We start from the raw sequence: 26,925 nt of genomic DNA on the forward strand, positions 1-26,925 counted from the left end.
TTTTGTTTTTCATTTATTGCTGTGCTTGAGTGGAGGTCAGGAGGCAACTTTCAAAGATCCTGCATATTTGGGGTGGTATGGCCACATGCAGAAGGTAACTCCCAAAAATCAGTTCTCTCCTTCCACCATTGGGTCCTGAGGATTGAACCAGGGTCACCAGGCTTAGTGGCAATCATCTTTACCCACTGAGCCACCACTCTGGCCCAGAAATGAGTCCCACTTCAGAGTCGTTAGTTGAACAAGGTGCCAGACTTCCCCTCTGAATGTTTGGACGTGAATTGCTAAGATTGAGTGCTCTGGTGATAACTGGACAGACCTGCATGGGAAACTCCTGCTCATCCCTCCCCATTCTTTAGTTCTTGGAGCAGATGGAATGAAAAAACAAGAACCTCCAGCATGAGAATGGGGGGAGGAGGAGCTGCTCCCTAGAACAGGAAAGGGGTGATGTGGTGCCTCCATGGTGTGCAATGCCGTCAGAGGAAACAGAGGCGGGGAGCCTGTGGGGCTGTGAGAACCACAGAGTCTACAGCTGGGAGCCAGAGCTCTGAAGAGTGGCACCTGTGTCTACAAGGGCTCACATCCCCAGGCCTAACTCTCTGGCCTCTCAGGGCTGGTTAGGACTGCCGGATCTGGTTTCCCTGAGAGGCAAAGGGCTGCTGCCCCAGTATCATGGAGACGCCTGTCCACTAACGAGCTTAGCTACCTGAGCTTACTCCAAACGCCTCTGGTGACCCTCCAGGCTGAGATCTGAACGTGTAGTCTCTAAGCTGACAGCCAACTGAGTGCCCGCGGAGGCCTGACCGTCAGTCAGGCCAGTGGGAATTGGCTGAGTGTCCTCACCGAACTTCTGATGACAACCTGTAAGTACACTTGCCTTGTTCTCTGGTGGACTTGGGACAGGTGAGAACGGTCTCCTCTGGGACTGGGAGTGAGCTTTGCAGTCAGACTTCAGGAGGACGATAGTAGCTGTACAGGTCTCTAGGATTCCTTAGAGACCAGTCTGCTCTCCCCTCTGACTGCCTCCAGGAGACTTGCATGTTACCAAGGTCTCATGCCTCTGCTGGTCTCTGCTATCCACTTTCCATGTGGAGGATCAGCTTCTCCAGGGCCACAGTCTTAGAGGTCACCAAGGGAAAGGACTCTATTCTCCAAAGACAGCAGCAGCATCTCAGTAGCTCTCGTAGAGTGAGATTCTCAGTTTGAAAAGGGAATAAGCCTGGGTGGGGGTAGAGATCACTGAGCCCCCAAGTTCTGTTCCCAGATACAACACAAGATCCACAGAATCCCAAGAGAAGATGGCCGTCCTATCTCTGCCCTGTCTGTCCTGCCGCCTGAGCGGCAGGCAGCTCATCCTCTAGATGAGGTCACTGCACCCTCCAGACATGGCCATTGCGATGAAAATGGGATTAGAGAGAAGCACAGCAGCCTGGGCACTGTGCAGTTTCTACGGCCTTTCGCCAACACTGCCCACCCACTCGCCAGGACACCACAGACAGTGCCTGAGCACATGGTATGCTTCTCAGACACGTGACAAATGATCTAATCTCCTCTGCTAAGGTGGCCAACACCTGTTTATCCTCAGCCTCATTGCCACTGTCTGGACCTCATCTTCCCCAATAGTTTACCATGCCTTGGCCAGACCAGTAAGAGAAAGTTACAGAGTCCCGGAGAAGTGTCCAGGAAAGAGCAGGTCCCTTATGGCCCAAGGGTCCTAAAGGTTATGGTCTTGCTGAGCTACAGCCAGGAAGTTAATCACCTCTAATCCCTCCTTCAGCCATGTGGAATCAGTATTATCATCCTTCCTCACGGGAGACACTACAGGCTGAAGGCTTTGCCTGAGGTCACACAGCTGGTCTGAGTTAGTCACCCATGCTACCAGTGGCAGGCATAAACCAAGCATTTAGCTTAAACCTCATACTCATGGCCAGCTGAAATGGAAGAATTACCCTGGTAGGGAGCAAATCCCATCCCTCAGGAGGCAGCAGAACTCCCGCCACCACCAAGGCTGTCCAGTCCCCGAAGTCTGAGAGGAAGGGGCTGTCCAGAGCCATTCCCGGGGTACCCGTCTGCTTGGTGCTCCTGAGCTCTGTGCTGTGGACTCTGAGGTCCTGCACAGGGGCAGCAGAGAACACTGTTTCTCCAGTTGATAAAGCAGGGCTGCAGGACAGATGGGCAGAAGAGTGGTCCTCCCTGCAAGACAGGGTCCACTCAGTGGGGACTGTTCCAGGACATGGATGCCACCCCATGGCACTGAGGGACAACACCCTCATCCAAGCAGCGCACAGCCCTAGGGCAAGGAAGGTGCCCACTGTGTCCCCATGCTGTTCTGTGAGCTGCTCCTTCCAATTGTGAGCCCTTGGCAGTGCCTGACACACACCACCACCTCAGTGGATGACTTGAATAGAACCTCCAGCATGAGAATGGGAGGAGTGAACAGTGAGACCATACCTTGTCCTGCTGAAAACAATGAGACCATCTGAAAAGGATTAGAGCCAGCACCCCTCACCGAAACACTTAATATAGTAGTGGGAAAGCAGCATTGAGACCAAGGTTTGCTTAGTCTGAGGACAAGACACTGTGCACAGCACTCTACTCACTTTGGTTCATTCTGTTCTGTGTGTTGGGTGCCTTGCGGGGGCGGGGAAGGCTAACAATGCTGAGGACAGGGCATGGAACTGTAGGGAATGGTGGATTGAACACATGTTCCAGCTGAGCCTGGTGGCGGTCACAAGCCTATGAAGCAAGAAGATCACCTGAGCCCAAGAGTTTGGGGACAACCTAAGGAACATAGTCCTCAGTTCATAGTCTCATGAAAACAAAACACAAGACAACAATAACAGAGTTTGTAACAGGATATTCAAAACCAGGAAGGAAGTATGTTCCCAGGGCTAGCTTTCCCAGGCATTATCTACCATGTCCAAGTGTTGGGTGTGGTTATCCCCACTTCTCAGATGAGGAAAAGGGGCACCGAGAATGGAAGTGACCAGTCAGTCCCTCAGAGTTCCTCAGAGTCACCACTATGTCCCATAGACTGACAGACTCCCAGCAATCTTACCCAGTGCTCTTGGTACCAATAAGTACTCGCTGTCACCTCTGCTTGTGACTCCATCCCAAGGCCTCCTGGCTGCTCCTTGGTCCATCTCTAACCCTAGCTGTGGTCCCTGACGTGCCTGGAGAGAGCTCAGTGTCTTGTCACTATCCCTGCCACCAACTAGCAGAATGTGACCCTAGGTGAAGGAATGGTTCTTCAGGCCACGGAAGTTCAAAGGAGTCAGCAAAGGCTAAAAATTCCTAGGAAGCTTCCTGAGAAATGCTGGGATCCAGACAGACACAAAGAGAATGGAAAGGGCGGGCTGGCCCTCCAGAGAGGACACAGGAAAAGATCTAGAGGACTTGAATGGAGCACCGTCGCTAAGAAGGATGGGATACAGGGAAAACACCTCCAACTTGCTGCAGCCTCAGCCTGGTATCTATGTTGGTCAGTCCAACCCAGTGATGGCTGCAAGGCCCTGAGAGACTGGTTGTGGGTACAGCCTTTTCGATGGCCCTGGTGGACTAGATCATTTTCCTGTGAGAGCCACGTGTCTGGGTCCATGCTGGGATCCATGGACTGTGTCTCCAGAGCAGCACCCTTTTCAGGTTTCTTTCAGCAGTGTGCTTCTGAGAGTCTGCTGAGGAATGATGGGAAGTTTGCCCAGCAGAAGGAAAAGCCTGCCCACAAGCGCTAGCCCCAGTTCCTCTGGTCCAGTCCAAGGAGCTGTGTCCACACAAGCAGGTAAGTCACATCTGTGGGTCTACAGACCTAGAGCTCGTCACTTCTGGGTTTTCGGCCAACAACCCCAACACAACCCCAAACTTCAGTGCGAGCCTACGACTATCCTTCCCAGTGAGCCACAAGCTCCCAGCTTGTGCTGAACTTGCAGGAGTGCTGAGAACATTAGATGTGAGGGGTTAGAAGTGGAACACGGGGTTAGAGGGCTTGGCGGGTAGGTAGCACAAGGGGGCCTGTGGTTCCATTCCCAGCACACGTGCCAACATGCGTTTGAAGGTGGGCATCAAGCTAGCTGCAGCAATACGAGCCTATACTTCCTTCATTTGGAAGGTAAAGAGAAGAGAATTGTGGGTTTATGTATAGCCTGGGCTACACTAGAAGAGCCTGTAATTCCAAATGGGGGTGGGGCTTTGCCTTGTTTGAAAACTATCTTCCCAGAAATATCCAGACTGTTTTGACCAGATACTATCTAAATGCTGTGTGGAGGGCTGGAGGGATAGCTCAGCCGTTAAAGACTAGGCTCACAACCAAAAATAAATGCTGTGTGGAGCCCTGCTGGGCCAAAGGAGTAACCATCACAGATAACAAGATCACCAAAACCCAGCAGCACTGTTAGGAGGAGTGTGGTGGGCATTAACTAACCTACACTAGAGACTGCAGAACCAAGACACTGCTGGTCCCCAACCCCCAGATCCCTTAAAGTGGCAGGGTTTCTTTTCCTGTTCTGCACTCAAGCCTCTTATCTCCCCAATACCAGCCCCCACAGGGCCCTGACACCCTGGGCGCCCCCTCATCTGCAGGGAGAGACCTGCAGGAAGAGCCCTGAAAACCACACCTTCCACCAAGACGGCAGCAGGTGGCAGGCTGCTGAGTCATCCTGTGCCTGAAGATGTACCTGGGCTCAGGGGAGCTGTTCTTCCCTCTGCCTGGTCTCCCAGGAAGGGAGGCCATTTCTCAATGGAGCTGCCTTGTCCCAGAAGACTGTGAGTTTTCACTAGCCTAGTCTAGAAGCCACTTGCCCCTGCCCCCCAGGCCTGGTCCATCTGAAGCTCACTGAGGCTCTGACAGGAGCTGAAGACACAAGAGAGGTCTGTCCCTGCCCAGAGACAGTCACTGAACCATGATGAGTGGCGTTCCTGTTAGATTTGTGGCTGTTGAAGGGATGAGTGTGCAGAGGGGTGGGTTGGAGTAGCCTTTCTGAAGAAAAGAAAAGTGGGCCACTGGGCCAGTAGGAGCTACTGGGGAGCCGCGCCTGCCAGGCATGAAAGACCACAGCTTCCAAGAGGGCCAGGAACCTTACAGGGTTCTTTGTTCCACGCTTATGAGAGGGAGACCTCCAGAGCAGGGAGGTATCAGGCATTCGGCTGCAGGACACCGTCTCTGGGCAGGCAAGGCCCTGGGATCTCAAGAGCTTTCTGCTGGGAGGGTTTCTGCTAACCTTTGAAGAGGGCAGAGGTGGGAACGGGTGCCTTCCTACCTACAGCAGAGACCCTTCAGCCTCCACCTACCTCCTGGGTTCTGTGTCTTCTCCCCCTTCCCCACTCCTGGGTCTCAGCTTCCTCTTGAGAGCATCCCAGAGTCCTGTGGGACCTTGGTGCTTTGGGAGTTCCTTAGGGACAAAGAACCCTTCCTGTGGACCTTGACTGCTTTTCCTGGCCTCCTGCATCCGTGTGCTAGCAAGTCTCTTTTTTGGGGACCCTTACTGAGAAAGGACAGGAGGAAGGAAAGAGGTGAGATAGCTAAATTAGTTAGGTTTTTTTGTTTTGTTTTGTTTTTGTTTTTCTTGGTTTTTTCTCTGTGTAGTTTTGGTGCCTGGATCTTACTCTGTAGACCAGGCTGGCTGGCCTCGAACTCACAGAGATCCGCCTTACTCTGCCTCCTGAGTGCTGAGATTAAAGGCATGCGCCACAACCACCCAGCATGAATTGATTTTTGACATTAGCAGGCCCCACAAGCTTAGGGAGGATTGCTGGACTGGGTGGGCTGATGGGAAGCAAGTGTGAGCCCTCCATTTGCCACCTGATGCCCCACCCCCAATTGGACTTTATGTCCACTGAGTCCTTAGGACCATTTCTAGGATGACTGGTGTCTTAACTTCACTCTGGTTCCATGACCCATGCCAATCCCTCCTCCACTGGAACCTCTGCCTCCCAGGAAGCTGGGGCCCTTGCTGAGTGGTGCAGGTGTCAACCAGCCCCTCACCCTCCCCTCCTCCCCAGCCTGGGACTGTGAACAGGGTGGTATGGAATTGGAATTATGCTCTCCCCTTATTGAGTGCAACATCAGTGCCTAGAGACGACTAGACACACCAACATCAGGACAGTGGTAAGGGTCCAGTAAGAAGTAAGGTGATGAGTTGGGTGGTGGTGGCGGTGGTGGCGGCGGCGGCGGCACGTCTTTAATCCCGGCACTCAGGAGACAGAGGCAGCCTGATCCACAGAGTGACTTCCAGGACAGGATCCAAAGCTACACAGAGAAACCCTGTCTCAAAAAAAAAAAAAAAAAAAAAGATGATGTACGAAGACCCCAGTACGGCCCGATGTGCAGGGTACAGCCAGGGTTAACAGGACTCTTAGTCACATGCTCCTGTGGGGCACTTGCCCTGGTCAGGCCTGCAATAATCACCTCTGGTGGCACCTCTCAGGGGCAGCACAGGCTTTCCCTCACCACCCTGAACATAGGCCATTGGGGGTCCAGCCCGTGCCTGTGCTCAGTGCTCTTGAATTATAGAGCCTGTTCACATGGGCACCTCTAGGACCTGATGTGGGAGTAACAAGGAAACCAGTCAGGTGTGTGGGAGGAGCCCGCCCTGGAGAGGGAGGCTAGCCTCAGCTCACAGACCCTGCTTTCTGTCTCCTGACAGCATGGCAGCCCTTCCTGGGGCCCAGGCAGAGCTGTTAGCCTTCCTGAGTCCTCCACCCCGCCCCCATCCTCAGAGCTACCGTGTGGCCCCACCACTACCTTTCAGAGGCCCACTCAGATCCATGTTGATCTGGGCTTCTAGCTGCAGTAGGGTGTTTGTTTTGTCATGGGGCTAAGGATGAAACCCAGGCCTTGAACAGTCTAGACAAGTGCTGTCCCATTCAGCCATAGCCCCAGGCCTGCAGGTTGTTAGTTCCCAGCTGTGGAGTCCTTCCTCAATGTCTCTGTGGAAGTTGAACATACAGGGAGGCCTGGCCAGGAACCTGCTCTGCTAGCCACACATATTGAAGGTCCTCCTGGGAACCCCCAAAGCTATCTGGGCTCTCCCAGGTTCTGTAGAGCCTTCTGGAAGCATTTCAGACTCCAGAGTCACCCCCCCCCTTCAGGGCGCCTGTGGGAGGGGTAAATGAGGGGAGCCAGACCAAGGCAAGAATCAACCTTGAGGGAGGACTGACCAAGAGGATGTGTTTATCCCTCTATCTAGAGAGAAGCAAGGTCACAGCTGTGGCCCTGGGCAGTTTCCCAGCAGGCGAGCAGGCTGGACTGTCTCTGAGACTGGGGGAGCCACTAACCATCATCTCTGAGTAAGTCAACAACACTGGGCCCTGAGGTCGCACTGTGGGAGAAGAGGCCCTTCCACTACCAGCGGGAAGGCGCATGGCCGCTTTGGAAAGACTCCCATGTGAACATGTTTGTCTCTGGGTGGCTTTCTGGCAGCCTGACATACTTACAGGGAGAGAGGAAGTGGGGTCAGGCCTTGGATCATGTGCCACCTGCCAGGCCTTCACCCAAGGAGGAGCCTGGATCTGGTGTAGGGAATTCTGGGAAATGAGTAGAAAAGGGGCTGCAAGTTTCATTGGGAGAAGGAACTTACAAACTCCAAATGAAGGTGGCTCTCTGTGATCTCTCCACAGGGAAGGAGACTGGTGGACAGTCATATCGGAAGTCTCGGGCAGAGAGTATCACATCCCCAGTGTGCATGTGGCTAAAGTCTCCCACGGGTGAGGACCTGGCCCAGGCCACCTCCAGGACCTTCCTACACTCTTTCCATAGTGTTCTCTTTATGCATAGCCACAAGCTGAACAGAGCCTGGGCTCTGCCCTTCAGAGCAGCAGACAGCAACTGTTGTCTTGTTCAGCTTGGCCCATGAGACCTGGGAGACCAGAGAAGACCCCGTAGAGGAGGAGGTGTGGGGCTTTGGAAGGTGGTCAGGATCAAGGGTCGAGAACACTGAAGGGGTCATAGAGGGACAGGCACAGTCTATAAGGACATCCCAAAGCAGAAAACAAGGGGCACTTCTGGCAAGGGTGAGTGGATTAGCAGTGGAGCTGGAGGACTGGGCAGTGAAGATAGGCTGGGACAGCCTCTGCTGCCCTGCCCCATCCCCTTCTACCTACTACCTCCCAGACACTTGGTAATGAAGTCTCCAGGCAAAGAAAGCCTGAGGCTCCCTTCATAGGGCTGTTCCCCAAAGTCTCTGGAGTCAGGACCCTGAGAGCAAGGCTTGAAGGGAGTCTTTGAGCCTCTGACACCTGCTCTTCATGGTCCAGAGGTCAAGGGAGGCCAGAGAGCACGGGAGGGAAGATCTTGTCAAGGTCATGCAGAGGCATATTAAAGCCTTTTACTGTTCAAGCCCACAAGCTCACCCTGTCTCTCTCCTTGCTCCACCAGGTGGCTGTATGAGGGCCTGAGCAGGGAGAGAGCTGAGGAACTACTCTTGTTGCCTGGAAACCCCGGAGGGGCCTTCCTCATCAGAGAGAGCCAGACCAGGAGAGGTAAGCTCCATCCCACACACCTCTCCAGAGTCCGGCTCTGGAGAGAGGACAGGCTATTGCCCGGAGCAATCAAGGGGAGACTTTGTGGAGTGGGTGCCTAGGCTTGGAGTTGAGCCACCTTGCTTCCATGACAACAAAGCAAAGTGGGTGTGAATCCACTGGCAGGGATCCAGGCTTAGTTTATATTGTGACAACTGGGATTGCTGAGCCTTTAATCCCAGCACTCAGGAGGCAGAGGCAGGAGGATCTCTGTGAGTTTGAGGCCAGCCTGGTCTACAGAGCAAGTTCCAAGACACCAGGGCTACACAGAGAAACCCTGTCTTGAAAAACAAAACAAAGCAAAACCAAACAACCAAAACCCACCTGGGATTTACTCTCATCAGCAGTGACGACCTCCTGCTTTACAAGAAAGGCCATGATAAGATCACTTGGCAAATGTTCATCACAAGTCAGGCACCCAGGGAAGACCTCAGGGGACAAAAATACAGTTTGCTAGTGACGGTCTAGGTAGGAGATACTGGCGTGCAGACAGACCTCCTGTGTCTGCCCTGATTGAGCTTACTGGATGGGCTATCACGGTCCATGCTCTATACCTCCACCCTACATGCATTTCCCTCAGGAGCTTCCTAGATTAATCTTTCCCCAGCCTCTTTTGCTAATTTCCAAGAAACATCAACCCCTCCGAAACACCCACTGGCTGGCTGCAGATGTGGTAGGGCTGCTGGCTCCGAAGCAGCAGCTGCAAACAGGAAACCTCAGTGCTGGTGGTGACTGGGACAGGAGCCCTTCAGACCTACCAGCTGTGAGCTAGAAAAGCCACAGGAAGTGCTCGGCGCTTAGCCACCCCACCCCGCCCTACCTCTGGCCTGGTGCAGTCCTGAGGGTATAGTGACCATCCCTTGTGCCATTATTCTTCCCTCTTCATTAAGAAGGAGCATATACAAGGGAAATTCATGGAGATGCCAAGAGGGATCTGTGAAGACCTTCCAAGGACCTGAAAGGATCCACAGGAATTCTGGGACTAGCATCCCTGTGGCCAGCACCTAGTGAGGGTCAATCAGAAAGCAACTCTCATCAGAAACAGAAGACCCTGACTGAGTTAGAGAAGCAAGTGTTCTGTCACTTTCCGGTACATAGAGTTCCAGGCATATGCGTTCAATTTAAGACCCTATCTCAATAAAGCTCTCAGAAGAGAAGCAGGAGAATCACCTAGAAAGTCAAGATCAACCTGGGCTAGGGGTGAGTTCCAGGCTAGCCAGAGGTACAGAGTAAGGTACAAAGTAAAATAATACAAGGCAAAGGGGCCTCAGAAAGTGTTTGCTTTGCAAGTGTGAGGTCCTGAGTTTGAGCCCCAGCACCCATGTAAGAAGTCTGGCATGGTGGTGTATGCTTGTAATCTCAGCACTGGGGAAGCAGGACAGGAGGATCCCTGGGGCTTTCGAGTTTATACATATAAAAGAACCAAAAGCTTCCAGTGCTGACCTTGGAGAATAGTTGTCCCCCAAGCATGACTGCAGCCTCTCCTCATGACTTCCTTTGGATAGCACTGCTTAGGCTGAAGGGCATAACCTGGCAAAGACATCACTTCAGTTCATTGCTTGTAGACCAATGGGTCTCTGTCCAGGAAAGCAACAGAATTGCCTGCAGGGCGGCTACCACACACCCAGCATGCTAAGTCCGAGTTGGGGGCTGAACATGCTCCTCTCTTACACTGCTGGCCTGGGGAGCTTGCTTAGGAAACTGGATCTTAGCTGTACATTGGAATCATCTGGGAGTAGCCTGCAACATGGATGCTTACACATCAAGCTTGAGCTTCTGATTTAATTGGTCAGGAATGTGTCCTAGGATCTGGAATTGGAAAGAGTGCCCTGAGGTGAGACTCCTCAACAGACAGGGTATGTTTGTAGTGAAGTAGAACCAAGAACCCCCAGTGTGTGCTGGAGTCGGGGTTACTGGGGGGTCAGACCTGCTTCAGATGGTTAAATAAGTATATCCTGAATAAGTGACTGAATTTTTATTCTGTGGTTCCTGGGCCAAAACCAAAATCGATACTAAGTTCTAGGGTCCAGAGTGATGTCATAGAGTGCTGGTTCTCTGATCTTAATGCACAGAAGTCATTGGGATGCTCTGGACTTGGTGACGGTGCTGGCTCTCGCCACCACAGACCTACTGGAGACAGAGGCCACACATCTGCCTCCCTCTCTGGGTGGTTCTCTGTTCTTTCAAAGTGACAGAGGAAAATCCAGAAGGAAGCAATAGAGAAGTCATGTTGCCTGTAGATCACTGGGAGGGAGGGAGGGAAGAAGGGAGGAAGTGAGATAGTGAGAGACAGACAGACAGACAGACTTACATCCTGTGCATTTTGTCACATATGATGTCATAACCACTGGGTGACAGTGGGATCATCTTTTCGCCTCTTTTTCTGCAGTACTGCGTATCGAATCCAGAGCCTCAGGTACTTTTGGGGACAGTGTTTCACTAGGTTGTTCAGGCTGGCTTTTGTAGTGGGTAGCCATCCCAGCCTTGGCCTGGAAGTTCCAACCCCCATTGAGGCTCCAGTAATGGTCACACCTACAAGGCGGGGCTGAGAGAGGACACTGAAGATCCAGGATAAAAAGGAGAGGCCTCTCTTGGTTCCAGGACCCTTTCTGTTGGACTCAGTAAGGGAGATCAGTGAGCAAGATGTGGCTCCTCCACCCAGGGCTCAGCTCTGCCCACTCGTGGGTGGTCAACACTTCCCCAGTAGTGGCCGAGGCAGATTTCCCACACTGTGGCTCCCAGGGCTGAGGGGTCAGCATCTCTTAGGCCATTGGCTCCTAGGTGGCCTCAGTGGAGGAAGTGTAGGCAGGGTCTGCCAGGCATTTCCCCCCGGGTAGACCCTGATGACATCCCTTACCTCCCCCAACAGCACTGGAATGCCCAACTCCACAAGTTCTGGGCATGAGTGCCCAAGCCTGCTAGAGCATCCTGAGTCCAGGGCCACCCTCACTGCCCTTGGTCTGGAAGGTCATCCTCTCGGTCCTCTGGGCCCTCTAGCTTCACTGCTTACCAGGTACTCTTAAGAATACACCTCATTTTTTCCATTGCTTCCTGACACATAGTCCCACAGCCTGGACAGCCCCACCCCCCACTTCTCCCCTGGGCAAATATACACTCACCCCTCAGGTCTAAGCCATTATCACCTCCCCAGGCTGTGGCTCTTCGAAACGCCCACAACATCTTGAGCAGTTCTACCCTGGCAGCTGTAGTGAACTGACTTCTTGTAACAAAACAGAAAGCTGTGCTCTGGAACAATGGAGCTCACTGTCTAATGAGGACAACCTGTGAGGAGACGGGCCGGCAGACAACTCCTGGCTACCCTTCCTTACACCTGCCTCTGGGCCTGTGTCTGGCATTGTAGTAGGGGCTCAGCAGATGTTTGTTGGAGAAATCAATGAGTCTGCCTGGGTAGGCAGGATAGATAGAGAGCTGAAGTAAACTGCCTTCCAGACAGGAAGGAGGGAGCCATGTTTAGTACCAGACTGCAAAAGATGGGCCCAGACTTGCCTCCCACACCACCAGCTCCCTCATCCCCATTCAGGCAGCTGGGCCTGTGTGTACCTAAGCACTCAGCAAGGGTCTGGCTCCTGAAGGGCCCTCTAGACCCATGGCCAGTAGGGGGCAAATGTTCAATGTGTGTTTTCTACAAGAAATGCAAGGGTAGTGAGTCTTCAAGTGGCCCACTATAATTCTAGCACTGGGAGGCTGAGGCAGGGGGATCACAGCTCAAGGCCAGATTCAGCTACATAGTGAGTTTGTCAAGAAACCAACCAAGGGCTGGAGAGATGGCTCAGTGGTTAAGAGCGCCAACCCCTCTTCCAGAGGTCCTGAGTTCAATTCCCAGCAACCACATGGTGGCTCACAAACACTTGTAATGAGATCTGGTGCCCTCTTCTGGCTTGCAGGGATACATGCGGACAGAATACCGTGTACATGATAAAAAAAAAAAAAAAAAAGAAATCAATCAATTAGTCAACCCATAGGACATCCAAGATCCAAGGTATAAAAAGCCAGATCGCAGCCATAGTCTCAGTGGCAAAGCGGACAATGAACAAATAAATGCCCAGCACATTAAAGCAGAGATGAGGATGTGTCTGTGGGTGAGTGTACCTGTGCCCTGAGGAAGGCCTTCAGTCTACAGCCAGTGGGGCTGCACAGGTCCAAGGAGGGGTCAGATTCTGCAAAGCCTTTCAAAGATGATGAGCACTTTACTTATAAATGTGAAGAGAGGGCTCCAAAGAGAGTGACTTACTACTGTATGTGACAAACTGCAAGTGGGAAGCCACAAGGGAAGCAGTCACAAGCTCTATCTGGTTGAGACGTGGTCAGATCCCAGGTTGCTCTGAATGTAGCCAGTATCTTGGCTTGTGGTTTCAGAACTCTGCTGACAGTCACCTGGCCCAGTTGCTTTTAGGGCTGAGGCAACAAGGTGATTTGCCTCATGGTGAAAGAATGTGGAAAAAAGCTGCTCGCTTTGTGGCAGTCAGGGAACAGAAAAGCTTGCTGGGAAAAGGCTGAGCCCTCATGATCCCATCACCTCTGAATACTGCTGCAGTGGAGTCACACCGCACTGCAGGGCTTTGGGAAGGCATTTCCAGACCCAAGTCAAGACAGTGTGAGAGGAAGCAATCAGAGACTCAAGAGTCCAGGGCTTAGTGAGGGATGGATGGATCAGGGCTGTATTCGAAGACAGGAAGATGGTAGATAAATCAGAGCCATCCCTCAGGGGGCTTCCTTTTTTTTTTTCCTTCTTCTCAGTTTTTCGAGACAGGGTTTCTCCGTGTAGCTTTGCGCCTTTCCTGGATGTCGCTCTATAGACCAGGCTGGCCTCGAACTCACAGAGATCTGCCTGCCTCTGCCTCCCAAGTGCTGGGATTAAAGGCATGTGCCACCACGGCCCGGTGAGGGTTCCTTCTTTAAAGGAAGACATGCATCTTGCAGGCAGAATGTTCTGCATAAAAGGATGTCTTAGGGTTTCTATTGCTGTGAAGAGCCACCACAACCATGGCAACTCTTATAAAGGAAAACATTTAGTTGGGGCTGGCTTACAGGTTCAGAGGTTCAGTCCATTAGTGTCATGGCAGGAAGCATGTCAGTGTGCAGGCAGACGTGGTGCTGGAGAGGTAGGTGGCTAAGAATTCTACACCTGGATTGGGAAGCAGCAGGAAGAGACTCTGGGCCTGGCTTGAGTATTTGAAACCCATCCCCAGTGACACACCTCCTCCAAGGCCACACCTACCCTAACAAGGTAAAATCTAATAGTGCCACTCCCTAATGACAAAGCCTTCAAATATATGAGCCTGTGGGGGCCACTGCTATTCAAACTACCACAAAGGAACAGCAGAGACACAGGAAATACTTATGGGTGCTTGCTGCGTGACACACATGGTTCACCACCTCACCGCTGTTGAGATCAGGGTAATTGTTAGCCCCCTTCACACAGCTAAAAAAAAACAACCTGTGTGGCCAGGTGGTGTGCCTTAGCAATAGGGCCGGGGGGGGGCATGGGTGGCAGGGGTACTACAGACTGGCTGTGTGACACTGAAACTCAGGCAGCCTGCATTATAAAATAGATGCCTTGAGCAGCTGCTTCTCTTTAAAACCTTGCTGTGTAAGTGTCCCCGTGCAACACCCTTGGCTGCTTCCGAATTTTAAACAGTCTTCCTGAATGTTTACTCCATGACTAGTTGTGGCTCATTTTTTTACTTTTGGATGGCTTCACACAGCTGAGGTTGGCCTCAAACTCACCATGTAACCAAGGAGGGCCTTGAATGCTATCCTCCTGCCTCCACCTCCCACATGCTGGGATTATATGTGCCACCAGTCTATGCTACATAATTAGCACTGCATTCTATAAGGCACCATTCGACTTTGTGTGAGGCAACGGGACTACCTCACACATAGTGTCATGCTAGGCCAGTGCTTTACCACTGAGCCACATCCTCCACACTTACCATACCAGTGAGCTCAAACAGGCTGTTTATGAATGTGGTGTCTACTGAAAGCAGTTCTGTTTTTCTCCCATTATGAGATGGGACTGCTGGGTTTGAAGGTAACGGAACTGTCCTACTTGACATTTTCACATCCCAACCCTTCTGCCACCTGAGTCTTATCTACACAGCCAATACTAATGCTCACTTACACCTCACCCTTCCTGAGGATCATAGGATCCGATCTATTACAACCAATAATCTTTGCCCTACCTTTGACCCCAACACCTCTCTGAAGGCTGGACTATGACCATTATTTTTTTCTTCCAACCTGGGTGGGGCTGGGTCTCCAGCAGGGCCTTAGATGTATCCCTGCACCCTTTCCTCCTCAGGCTGCTATTCCCTGTCCATCCGACTCAGTCGTCCTGCATCTTGGGACCGGATCAGACACTACAGGATACAGCGCCTTGACAATGGCTGGTTGTACATCTCACCACGCCTCACCTTCCCCTCACTCCAGGACCTGGTGGACCATTACTCTGGTATGGCTTTTTCTTTTTCTGCTTCCACAGTAAACTGGATGAGGGGCCTCAGAGGTAGTCAGTTATGCCCTCAGAACCTGCTGGGGCTACCTAGACAGAAGAGGCACGTCTATCTGTCCTTAAGCAGCTCCTGTGCTGAGACATGGGTGAGAGTGGTCTCCAACCCACGCTGACAAAGAACTAACTAGAAGCCAACTGTGAGCTTGGCCAAGATCTCAGCAGCATGGCGGTGGTTCCAAATCAAAGTGCCTACAACAGTTTTCTTCACAGGAACCAGATTGTGCTGTTCCTGGGTGCAATGCAAACTTTAGCATTTCTGGTGCCCGCCCTGTAACCAAGGCAGTGTCAAGGAGACAAGGAAAACCTCATTTCGTATGGTGGCACACGCCTTTCATCCCAGCACTCGGGAGGCAGAGGCAGATAGATCTCTGAGTTTGAGTCCAGCCTGGTCTACAGAGTGAATTCCAGGACAGCCAGCACCACATAGAGAAACCGTCTCAGAAAACAAAGCCAGTAACAAACAAAAACAGTAAAAAAAAAAAGGGGGGGGGACCTCTTGAGAAAGCTGACTGGGGATTTCTACAAGTTGGCTCTCCACAGTAGCTCTGACAGGGCCACAGGCTGACCACTCAGCTTGCTTTTCTTCAGTTTTACACCGAACTAAGTATCACATAACTTAACCCCAGCCGAACTTCTACATCACAGCCTTTGAGACTTCACTTCCTATTATGTTTGGTGACCATGTCCCCAACATGCCAGGGCAGATAATATACTAAGGGTTTGGGTCTCTCTCTCCCACAGAGCTGGCAGATGACATCTGCTGTGTCCTCAAGGAGCCCTGCGTCCTGCAGAAGCTTGGCCCACTGCCTAGCAAAGATCTACCTCTCCCTGTGACTGTGCAGTCGACATCACTCAACTGGAAAGAGCTGGACAGGTAAGGGAGTCCTGGGAACACGAAGACACAACACACTTGGGCTCCCAACCCAGAATGGACACCTTCTAGAGCCCACCCAGGCTTGAGCAGTGCTGAGGACAAGGCAGTATCAGGGAAAAAGTAGGCCTGGACCTCAGGGCAGCCTGGGTGAGAGGAAGGTTGGTGGAGTGAGTGGGTCAAGAGTCCTGAGTAGGGAGGTCAAGATGGAGCTGGATCAGTTAGGAAATGAGGAGAGTTTGTCAGCAGGAGTAATATGGTCCTGTTCTAAGGGTAGTGAACTGTGTGGCAAATACAGAGGTGGCTCCTTACCCGCTTTCTCACATTCACAGCAACCTGTTTTTGGGAGCACCTGCCAGTGGGGAGGCATCTCTTCTCAGTGAGGGGCTCCGAGAATCCCTCAGCTCCTACATCAGCCTGACTGAAGATAACTCCTTGAATGATGCCTAGTCCAAGCAGAAAGTCAAAGAGGAACTGAGGCTGTGTTATCACCTAGGATTCCAGCTCAGTGGAACCTGACCAAGCATGCGAGGCAAGGCTGGGAATGCAGAGAGGGCTGGGCTGGGACGCAGCCATATCCAGGGTCCCACCTGTACCTTCTGCTCTTACCTCTCTAGATTATAAGAAGTCATTTATCTCCTCCCAAGGCCTCGGACCCTGCCTACAACCTCTGGTCCACGAGCATCACAATTCAAAGCAGGGCGAGGCCTCTCTACAGAGAGTAAATTACTTCTAAGGTTTGATAAGTCAGTTCCTGAGAGGGATGTTCAGCACGACTGCAGAGTCCCTTCCCCCATTATGACTGCTAATCAGCCCTACTGAAAGGCAGAGATCACCACTAGCATGAAGGACAGAAAAATATTAGGGACATTCACAAGTCTCTTCAGAATGCACACACATCTCAGACAGTAGGATGGTCAGAAAGAGAAGCAGAGCACCTGAGGGCTTACCACAGCGGCCCCCACCTGTTCCCCAAGCAGAGCAAGACCAACAGTCTAGATCTTCCCATGATCCCTCACAGCAAGTCTTCTCAGACAGCCAAGCTCTCAGATCTACTCAGTGTTCACCCACATACAGCCCAGTCAAATCCGTCCTGCCATCTGGTGGTCAAACACAAAATGACAGCCTTTAAGTCTCCCATTGTAGACCAGTCACCCATCTCAGTGCTGGGCTGGGCCATCAGGTGGTAGACCCTCTGCAATGTTAAAACCAAGGCAATAACCTTCACCAACTCCAGCCCCTCATCTCCCTGACAACCAAAAAGGAGAATGAGGCCTGGCCGAAGCGGTAGGAGCTGAGAGGGAGGAGGAGGAGGAAAGTGGGGGCTCTGCCCGACACTCCTACTGGGATCTGAGGGTCCAGGTGGGTGGGTAAGCAAGGCTTTAGTTTACCAGGCATGCCAACACTTTCAGTTAGACTTGTTTATTCAAGTATCCGAAAACACTCTACAGTGGAAACCTATCAGACGGCTGCCTGTACTGTGCTATGGATCACGCACATGGTGTTTTCAGAAGACTTGAGATGCCACTGATAGTTTAAAAACTGTACACCTGATGGAGAGAGAACTAAGGAAGACAATTTAATGTTTCATCCGGATCCAGAGGTGCATTAGATTAAACAGCAGCTCCACTTGGCAAACAGCTGTTACATGATGGTATCCAAGAAAAATGGTTGATGATGGACAAATTCAGAAATGCGTCCCCAAAGGCAGATGGTTCTTTGAAAAGTTTCACAACCCTTGCAGAAAACGCTGATGCCCAACACGCTGATTCTAAATCCAAGAGACATGGGTCTTCTCAGTTCCATGTGGCGGGAGTGCCCCAACAAGCGTGTATCTGTGTTCTAATAAAAGGGTCCTTTGGACTGGACAGAAGAGATGGGAGCAAAGGCCATCAGTCATAGTGGATGGCAGTGTAAAAGATGATCCAAATGACCTAAGGGAGACACAAACAATGTTTATGTTGTCACCTGATCAACACAGCCGCCCCCATGTGAAAATGACAGCGTATAAATCTGAGGTCTTTAGGGTGTTTATAAAGAGTAAGAGTCATCAATCCCAAACACCAAAGAGAAGACCCGTTCCCACAGCCACTTATTTCCCCTCCCTCCTTCCCCTCACTAACCTACTTTCTGTCCCCATGGCCCTGTATATTCTGGACATTTCACTAAGGGGAATCACGCAGCCTTTTATGTCTGGAAGCACTTAGCATAATGTTTTTAATAATGTACCATAGCAAGTACATTTTACTGTGTGGACAGTAAACATTTTACATTTCAGATGACAACCATTGAGTGGTTTACTTTTTCCTATCAGGAATAATGTGCTTATTTTACATATACATATCTATCTACATTTTTGTTTTTTCCTTTCTTTTGGGACAAGGTCTCTATGTAGTTCAGTCTGAATTCAACTTATAATCCACCTTGCTGGTAGTACAGCTGTGGATGACCACACCCAGCTCCACAGCATGTATTAAAACATTCCCGTTTCTAATATGTGGTTGACAGTGGGACTTGGATTTATACAAGTGTACAGCACTGCAGTCCACATCTTTTGGAGGACACGCTTGAGGGGGGTCACTGAAAAGAATACTAGCTCAGCTGGGCGGCGGTGGTGCACACCTTTAATCCCAGCACTCAGGAGGCAGAGGCAGGCGGATCTCTGAGTTCGAGGCCAGCCTGGTCTACAGAGTGAGATCCAGGACAGGCACCAAAGCTACACAGAGAAACCCTGATTGAAAAAAAAAAAAAAGAACAGTAGCTCAACCACATAGCATAAGTCACCCAGTGACTGACCAACATCTCCTAAATTGAATAGACAACGTATAAAACTACCAGCCACACATACCATGAACAAGGCAAATGAAGTCATAAACCCTTCTTTGGTGAGCTCCCATGTGCCACCATATTCTTCCTCATCGATTTGTAGGTAGTTGCTGAAGTAGAGATACAGGACTCCTGCATTGATCAGGCAGAATCTGGAGTGAGGGGGAAGCACCAAACATACACTGTAACTTTGAAGCTGCAAGCACTCCCAGCCCTGTCAGGAGTCCCAGCCCCAAGTTCCAGTTTATTCTTTGCTTATGTGGTTGTCGTCCCCTCACCCAGGCAGGGGATGACCTGGACAGAGAGTCTCTAGAGGGACCTCAGCTCCCTCATCTGTAAAATGGGGTGGGGAGGTTGCTTGGATAGTTATTATGGTGGGAGGGTGAATGAGATACACAGAAATGGCTAGACCTTCAGTGGAACTGCCCACTTGACTAAGTTGGAGAGTTAAGGAGGGAACAACTCCTTTTGGTCAAAAGCATGTGCTAAAATATTTAAAGCATGGGGCAGGGGTCTCAATGGCAGAGCACTTGTCTAACACGCACAAAGCTCTGGGTTCCATTCCCAGCACTGCCAGTTCTTCAATCTACTTTTTTTTTTTTAGACAGGGTCTCACTATGTAGCCTTGGCAGGCCTGGAACTCTATATGTAGACCAGGCTGGCCTCAAGCTCACAAGTGACCTGCCTGCCTCTGTCTTCTCAATGCTGGGATTAAAGTCACACACCACTATACGCAGCCCACTCCACTCTCCAACTTAAAGTACACAGAACTCCTCTTAGCCTCCTGGAAATGAGAACGGCCACAGTGCCACCCCAAACAGGGCCAGCACCAGCCATGAGCCTCAGCACAGCTCCAGCGAGCACTGGACAGGGGACAGACACATGTTTAATTGCTTTATAGCCTGGTAAAGCAAGCAACACACTGTTTCTCTCCACACAATTCCTAAAGGAGGCCATTCATGAACTCCTACTGCTTGTGACTGACTCCATGAATACATGCCCTTGCCTTCAGCTTACATCTACTAGGTGGCCAAGAACAGCAACAAGAATAGAGTTCAAACTTTTATGACACCTGCCCCCACTGGCCTCTGACTCCTACGATGTATTGAGCTGATGCAGGGATTGGAATACATGAGCAGAAAGGTCAGGGGAGGAGGAGGGATGCAGAATGTTTCCAAAGAGTGAGACATAGACTGATGTAAGAGAATCATCAGTATCCTAAGGAGGGGAGAGGCTTCACGATCTGGTTTGTACGTTTCTCATGAGTGGAAGGAACAGGAATGCGGAAGTCTGCTTTACACCTGTTACTAACATCTCAGGACTTAAGAGGAAATTAGTTCCAAAGGCTTTTTAAACCCAATGGCCTGGGAGGGCAACAGTTCTTGGATTTCACAGGAAACACAGTTCTTGACTATGTTGTAGTCACATCCGTTCTCCTGCCAGAAATCTTGGCACTGGGCCAAGTCTGGCCACCTCCTCTTCCCAAAAGGACTTTTATTTTGGACAGGCTGACTTACTGATACTGGGAGGCTCAGATAATAAGCTGATGCTGGTCATGGTCACTCATGTCTGTAATCCAGCACTTGGGAGGCTGAAGCAAGAAGGATAGCTGAGGTTCAAGGCCAGACTGGACAGACAGATGTACATGCAGACAAAACATCCACATACATTTAAAAGAAAACAACACAAACAAACAAACAAAAAGCTGGGTGGTAGTGCTCAAACTCTGTGAGTGTGAGGCCAGTCTGGTTTACAAAGTGAGTTACAGGACAGCCAGGACTGTTACACAGAGAAACACTGTGTAACACTGAAAAATGGGGAAAAACACCGACAAATCAAACCAACCCACCCCACAATGATAATAAGCCGCCCTGGAGAAGGACCATGGAGTCAGAAGTGGGGACAACAAGAAGAAAAGGCTGACATAGGCACTTCCTTTCATAAAGGCGAGGTGAGAGGCAGGGTACAGAAAGGACTAAGACTGAGCTTCCAGGATGAGGACCATTCTGTTATAGAAATGAGGAAGAGTTACAAAGCTGTCAACACACTCACATGTTCCCATGGGGGACTGGGGGGACTGAAGGTGAACAGGGTTGAGTACCAACTAGAGGCCAGCCTAGCTATAGAGCAAGATCCCAAAAGCCACAGGGTGAGCTACAGTTGGCATATGCCTATGAGAGGTGGAAACAAGATAAAGGGTTCAAGGCCATTCTGGTATTTGGGAGGGGGTATATGCAGGAGTCCAAAGCAGCCTGGGTAATACAGTGAGACCCCGTCCCAGCAGCTAAGGGCCAAGCCTGCCAACCTGAGTCCAATCACTGAGGCCACGTGGTGTGGTAGAGAACCGACTCCGAGTTGTCCTCTCAATTCTACATGGGTGTCCCCTTCATATACACAAAGTAAGTGCATGCAATATATACATATAAATGGAAACACCAGTTTAAAAAAAGTTCAAAGCATTAACTGAGTGCATATCAATCATGTGCTGAGCTGAGAGACCCAGAGGTGGGTCTTCAAAGCAAAACCTTAGTAGACAGAATAGCCTGTCAGCCAGTTCTCGGGCAAATTACAAATCAGGAAACATGAGAAGTTGTCCTGTATCTGATGCTAACTGATGGCCACAACAGAATAAAATAAAGCAAGACAGGGCTTGGACAGAGGGCAGCTTACAGTTACTGGAGAGAGGGGGACATTAATAGAAATGAGCACCAGGAAGTCATGCCTAAAGCAAGGGACATTAGGGAGGGTTATGAAACAAAATCAAAGTTCTTGTCTGTCCAACAGCAGGGGCAAAGTGCCAACCCAGAGGAAGGTAGGGTTTGTCCAGAGAGAAAAACTGGCTATGGTGACAGTATGGGACTGAATCCCAGAAACAAGCAACTGTGTAATAGTGGTGCCACACACTGGGCAAGCCAGTCTAAAGTACACTCAGTTTCTTATTCTCTCAGCCACATTTTACTATTTTTTTATAAATCTAATCACAACAACAATAGCAATAGCAGCGAACTGACTCATGGGATGCCTGATGAACTGAAGTCTGCATTTAACAATTTATTTATATCATCCTATTTAATTCACCTGTCACTCCTGGTCCCCATTTTACTGATGAGGAAACTAATTTTAGGTAAACCCAAGACCATACAGCTTCAGCCCGGCAGTGGTGGCACACTCCTTTAATCCCAGCACTCGAGGCAGAGCCAGGCAGAGCTCTGTGAGTTCGAGGTCAGCCTGGTCTACAGAGTGAGATCCAGGACTAGCACCAAAACTACACAGAGAAACCCTGTCTTGAAAAACAAAAACAAAAACAAAAAAAAAAAAAAGTTTTAATCATTGTAGAAATAGCTCAGTAGCTAAGAGCACTGGTTCTACAAACATGAGTGACCCAGAAGGGGTCTTGTTCCATGGAGTCCTTTGTGCAGAATGTCCCCACAATCCCTACCACCCACATAAAAGCCCAGTCATGGCAACATATGCCTGTTATTCCAGTATTGGGAGTTACAGACAAGCAGACCCCAAGAACTAGCTGACAAGCCAGACTAACCTGGGACAGTGAACTACTGGTTCAGGCAGAGACTATGGCACAAGGCAACACTGCACAAAGCAATAGATGAAGACACTGGCATCCTGTTGTGGCCTCTAAATGCACATACATGGCACACTCTTGTGCATGCACCATACACCAAAGGGGAGAATCTTGTAAGATCTGATAGGTGCAAGGGCTCTGAATTAGCACCATCCCTCCCCTACACTGGTGGCCTTGAAAGATGAGAACTTGGTCTTTAAGACAACCTCCACTTCCTCTGGCATTACTCTTTATCTGCCTTTTTCTTAGCTCAAATAAGGGGACTGTCTTTAGTCACTCCGTCTTCACCTAGGCAGAGCTGTATGGACCCTAGGCCAACCAATCTTGTTTCCACTCTGTTAAGACCATGCACAGCAAGCCAGGCAGTAGAGGTGCTTGACTTCAATCCCAGCTCTCAGGAGACAGAGGCAGTCAGATCTCTGAGTTCAAGGCCAGCCTGGTCTGCAAAGCTAATTCCAGGACAGCCAGGAAGGACTGTTACACAGGGAAACCCTGTCCCAAAAAACAAAAAATACAACAACAACAACAAGATCTCGAACAGCATGGACTCTTAATGGTTTCCTTGTACAAGGCCTTGCTCAGTATTAAACAATGTAGAAAAGCTTTTAGTTAAGGGGCACTGAATAGCAGTTCGTTCTTACTCATTTTTTGTGTGGTTTCAGTTATCTACCATCAACAAATGGGAAGTTCCAGAAATAAACATGTCCCAAGTAAGTAAAATGCACAACTGTCAACTCTGGGCTGCTGCAGGCAGTGTGTGAGATCTCATGCAGCCCTGCTTCTCTGCACCACCCTCCATCAGCACCTTTATGCTGTGCATGCTCCCTACCAAGTAGTCAATGGCAGGCTTGGCTATCAGACCTGTTAACAGTATGGGTGCTTGTGCTCAAACCCTGGCTTTACTTCGTAACGGTCTCGGAATTCGAGAACAGCAATGCTAGCAATCTGGATACACCATAAAAGCCATGAAGTACTTTCTTTAAACATCTCACACCATCACTAGCAGGAGTAGTATAAAACTATTAGGTATTTTGAGACAAAGGAAAGGATCATGCAATTTCATTACAGTATATTGATGTATTTTATTAGTTACTGTTGTTAATCTCTCATGGTGCTTAATTTGTAATTGTTAAAAATGTTTTTGTTTGTGACTGCCTCTGCCTCCCGAGTGCTGGAATTAAAGGAGTGCACCACCACTGCCTAAAAAGATTTTGTGTGACAGTCTTATTCCACATCCCTGCTGACTGGCCAGGAAATCACTATGTAGCCCAGTTGGTAACTCATGGAGACCCTCCTGTCTTAGCACAAAGATTACAAGCATGCATCATCATGCCCAGCTTCTCATTTGGAATTTAAACTTTATCAGAAATATGTAATTAGTTAGCTGTGGGTCTTGGAATAGATCTGTCAACAGGAGAGACTACTCTATATTTCCTTTGGGTGCACTACTATCCAAGAGATTACCCAAATCTGTTTCTGAAATATACTACTCACTTCTCACTCTCTAAAGAAACTTGTAAGATATACCATTAGCCCTCAAACAACCAGCATGGCTTTCCATGGGAGGAGGGGTGAGACACAGGAGCGCTCACTTGTATTCCTGTGTGAAAAGAGACAAGGCAAGCCTCCTCACTTCCAGAAGAGCTTGCTCAAACCCTACTTCTGAGTTTTAAGCCTTTTAAGTGCAGTTTCAGAGTACAGGCTTTCTTTCAGTAACTCAATAAACTGAACCATGCATGAGCAGGTAGGTGTCAAGGATGTTGCCATTGGCCAGGCGTGAAGTAAAATGTGCAAGGCCAAGGGGTGAGGATGGTGCTTTTAAAACGTAGGGATCTGAAAATAACTCCTGCCAAAGTCAAGAGTTGGTACATCAGCAAAATACAGAGCATAAAAAAGGTCTGGGTTGGGGATTTAGCTCAGTGGTAGAGTGCTTGCCTAGCAAGCGCAAGGCCCTGGGTTCGATCCTCAGCTCAAAAAAAAAGTCATCAACTACAAAGCTCTATTACCTCAAATTCCACAGGTACCAAGGTCAGGCCACAATTAAGAATACTTGTGGTGGCGCACGCCTTTAATCCCAGCACTCGGGAGACAGAACTCTGTGAGTTCGAGGAAAGGCGCAAAGCTACATGGAGAAACCCTGTCTCAAAAAACCAAAAAAAAGAATGCTTGTTGCCAGCCATTTGCGAAGAGTCACAGTAGAGCCATGGAATGAATAAACTGGCCCAGCCTTCAGGACAACACCCTGACATGGGATGCTCCTGGGCCTGAGAGCTAAGGAACACTGCACCAGGCCGAGGAGTGCTAATGCTGACATTTTTGCTTCAGTAACCAGATGCACATGATGTAGTCATAAAAGGAAAACAGAGCCTCTATTTGAAAAGAAACCACGAGCCAAGCGTGTTGATGCATGCCTGTAAGCACCTGGGAAGTGGGGGCAAGAGGATCAGGAGTGTAAGGGGCAACCTGGGCTACATGAGACCCTGTCCCTAAAAAAAAAAAAAAAAACAACAGAAATGAGGATCCTGAGCACTTATTAGGCCAAGGCAGAGCTACTCAAAGTGTTAAGCTCCAGAGAAAGGTCCTATCTCAGACAAAACTACAAGAATAGCTTACCCTGCTATTCCCAAGAAGCCTCGCAAGGGCAAAATGCCCCAAATGACACCCAAGACCACAGCAATGATCTGTCGGAACCAGTAGATCACGTCTAAAAATTCATCCTATAAAAGAGACAAAAACGTATGCATTAGCTGGAGTGGCTGCCACAAGACAGTTTTAGGTGAAGAAACAATAGCTTATTAAATTTTCTTTCTATCTTTCTTTTTTTTCCAAGACAGTGTAACTATATAGCTCTGGTTGGTCTGGAAATGCTATGTGAACCAGGCCTGGGCTGTGGAGTGCTGGATTAAAGATGTGTACCACTAGGTCCAGCCTAGTATGTGGTTCTTTTTAGATTCGTTCCTTTTATTTGGTATGTATTTGCCTGAGTGCATGCATGTGCACCACATACGTGCCTGCTGCCTATGAACGCTGGATGGAGAAGCAGGGCTTTGGATTCCTTGGAACTGGAGTTACAGATCATTGTGAACCACCATGTGGGTGCCGGGATTCAAACTCAGTCCTCTGCAAAAGTAAGTACTCCGCTAAACCGGGGAGCCATCTCTCCAGCCCCCATATGCGGTTACGTCATCACTTCTAAAGTGTGGTGAAAGACCATGTATTTAGACATTAGGTGATTAAAGAAATCTTTAAAACAAGTTTCATGAACGCAGTGACTATGGGCACTGTGCTCCTGGCCACAGGTAACCCTTAGCTGACCAGGTTAAGTCCTAGACAGTAACGGGGGGAGGGGGAGGACACGACTATTAACCTCCATACCCACCCTTTCTGTTACAGTGACTTTTGAGAAAGCCACCGAGGAAGGAAAGTATGGTGGTGTGGGAAGTTCCGGGAAGTGCTTTAGGCATGTGCACAGAGAGCACTATTGGTCTGTGAACTGACCTGGACTCCAAACACCAGTCCTTGGACCAGAGAAGAAGGGGGAAAAAATGACACAGCAGATCACAAAGACACTGCAGGTTTTGCAAGAGCTGGGCAGGGCTGGGGGCAGGCCAAGGGCACCTTCAGAAGTGCTTCCCATCCCCTCCCCCATACGGAACTGAAGGAAGGAAAGCCCAACTTCAGCAACCCAAACAAGGCAAAGATTCCAAATAAAACATTCTTTTCACACTATCTGTATGGTGACAGTCTTGGAGATCTCCGAATGGAGCAAGGGTGGAAGCGTCCACTCTCAGATCCTCGGAAGGTGACCAGCGGGAGCATCTTGAAGTCCCCAACCACTTCTTACAAATGTCTAGCGACATTTCTTCTTCCTAACACACACCCTCCTAAGGTGGTCTCAGACCTGGCCCTCGAATCTTAAGCTCACGGGGCCTCTCGTCTTTTCCTCCCATCGAGCAAGGGCAGGACCACCCCTGCCAATGTGCACACTAAACACACTTGGGGGATTCCGCACTCGGCACGCCGCGCACCGTCTTCAGAAGCTCTAACTACTCCGGATCCCGCGGAGTAAACGGCGCAGGACCACGGGAGCTCCGCTCGCTCCGGCCCGCACTCGCCGCTTCCGCGTGGCCAGGTGGCTTTCCTTTCCGCCAGGCCCGCGCTCGTCCACTGTGCGCCGGCACCCTAGCCACCCGCTCCCTGCTCGCACGGCCGGGCGCGGCCGGGGCGAGGAAGACCCGGGCCCGTCCCCCTGCCCCGCACCCTCGCCTGGCCTTCCGCACCTTGTCGTCCCAGGCCGCGTCGCTCCGCAGCACCTTGCTCCACACGGACACCTTGAGGGCCCCGTTGGCTAGCTGCGGCTGAGACGGCTCCTCCTTCCGCCGCCCGCCGCTCATCCTCCCGTCGCGCCGCCCGAGCCGGGCCTGGGGCGCGCGGGCCGAGCCGAAAGGAGTCGGGGTCTGGGCTGGCGGGTCTCGGCGCGCGGGGCGGCGGCGACAGTCTAGGCACCGGGGGTTCGGAGGCACGCCGATGATCCCCTCGCTCTGCCAAGCCGCCGGCTCGCAAGCCCCACGGAGCAGGCGCCGCGGAGGGAGGGGCGTGTCCTCT

At 50.5% G+C, this 26,925-nt stretch overlaps 2 protein-coding genes across 2 annotated transcripts; one reads left to right on the top strand and one right to left on the bottom strand.

Annotated features, from left to right (window-relative positions):
- Positions 1-146: 146 nt before the first annotated feature.
- On the top strand, positions 147-18,186 carry Sla2 (Src like adaptor 2). Its single transcript, XM_036184959.1, has 7 exons — positions 147-3,775; positions 7,179-7,278; positions 7,609-7,695; positions 8,366-8,469; positions 14,831-14,980; positions 15,782-15,914; positions 16,244-18,186. Exons 1-7 carry the CDS (start codon positions 3,679-3,681, stop codon positions 16,359-16,361), a joined length of 789 nt encoding a protein of 262 aa, XP_036040852.1. The 5' UTR covers positions 147-3,678; the 3' UTR covers positions 16,362-18,186.
- On the bottom strand, positions 17,318-26,925 carry Rab5if (RAB5 interacting factor). Its single transcript, XM_036184961.1, has 4 exons — positions 26,601-26,925; positions 24,934-25,037; positions 18,760-18,889; positions 17,318-17,845 (listed from the first exon to the last, which is right to left on the bottom strand). Exons 1-4 carry the CDS (start codon positions 26,712-26,714, stop codon positions 17,804-17,806), a joined length of 390 nt encoding a protein of 129 aa, XP_036040854.1. The 5' UTR covers positions 26,715-26,925; the 3' UTR covers positions 17,318-17,803.

Source organism: Onychomys torridus, chromosome 4, assembly GCF_903995425.1.
Source record: "Onychomys torridus chromosome 4, mOncTor1.1, whole genome shotgun sequence".
Lineage (NCBI taxonomy): Eukaryota > Metazoa > Chordata > Mammalia > Rodentia > Cricetidae > Onychomys > Onychomys torridus.

Coding starts and splice junctions, on each gene's coding strand:
- Sla2 (XM_036184959.1), top strand. CDS start 3,679: ATGATGGGAAGTTTGCCCAGCAGAAGGAAAAGCCTGCCCACAAGCGCT. Junction 7,279..7,608: donor CCACTAACCATCATCTCTGA/GTAAGTCAACAA, acceptor ATCTCTCCACAG/GGAAGGAGACTGGTGGACAG. Junction 8,470..14,830: donor AGAGAGCCAGACCAGGAGAG/GTAAGCTCCATC, acceptor TTTCCTCCTCAG/GCTGCTATTCCCTGTCCATC.
- Rab5if (XM_036184961.1), bottom strand. CDS start 26,714: ATGAGCGGCGGGCGGCGGAAGGAGGAGCCGTCTCAGCCGCAGCTAGCC. Junction 25,038..26,600: donor ACGCGGCCTGGGACGACAAG/GTGCGGAAGGCC, acceptor TCTCTTTTATAG/GATGAATTTTTAGACGTGAT. Junction 17,846..18,759: donor CTTCATTTGCCTTGTTCATG/GTATGTGTGGCT, acceptor TGTCTCCCTTAG/GTCATTTGGATCATCTTTTA.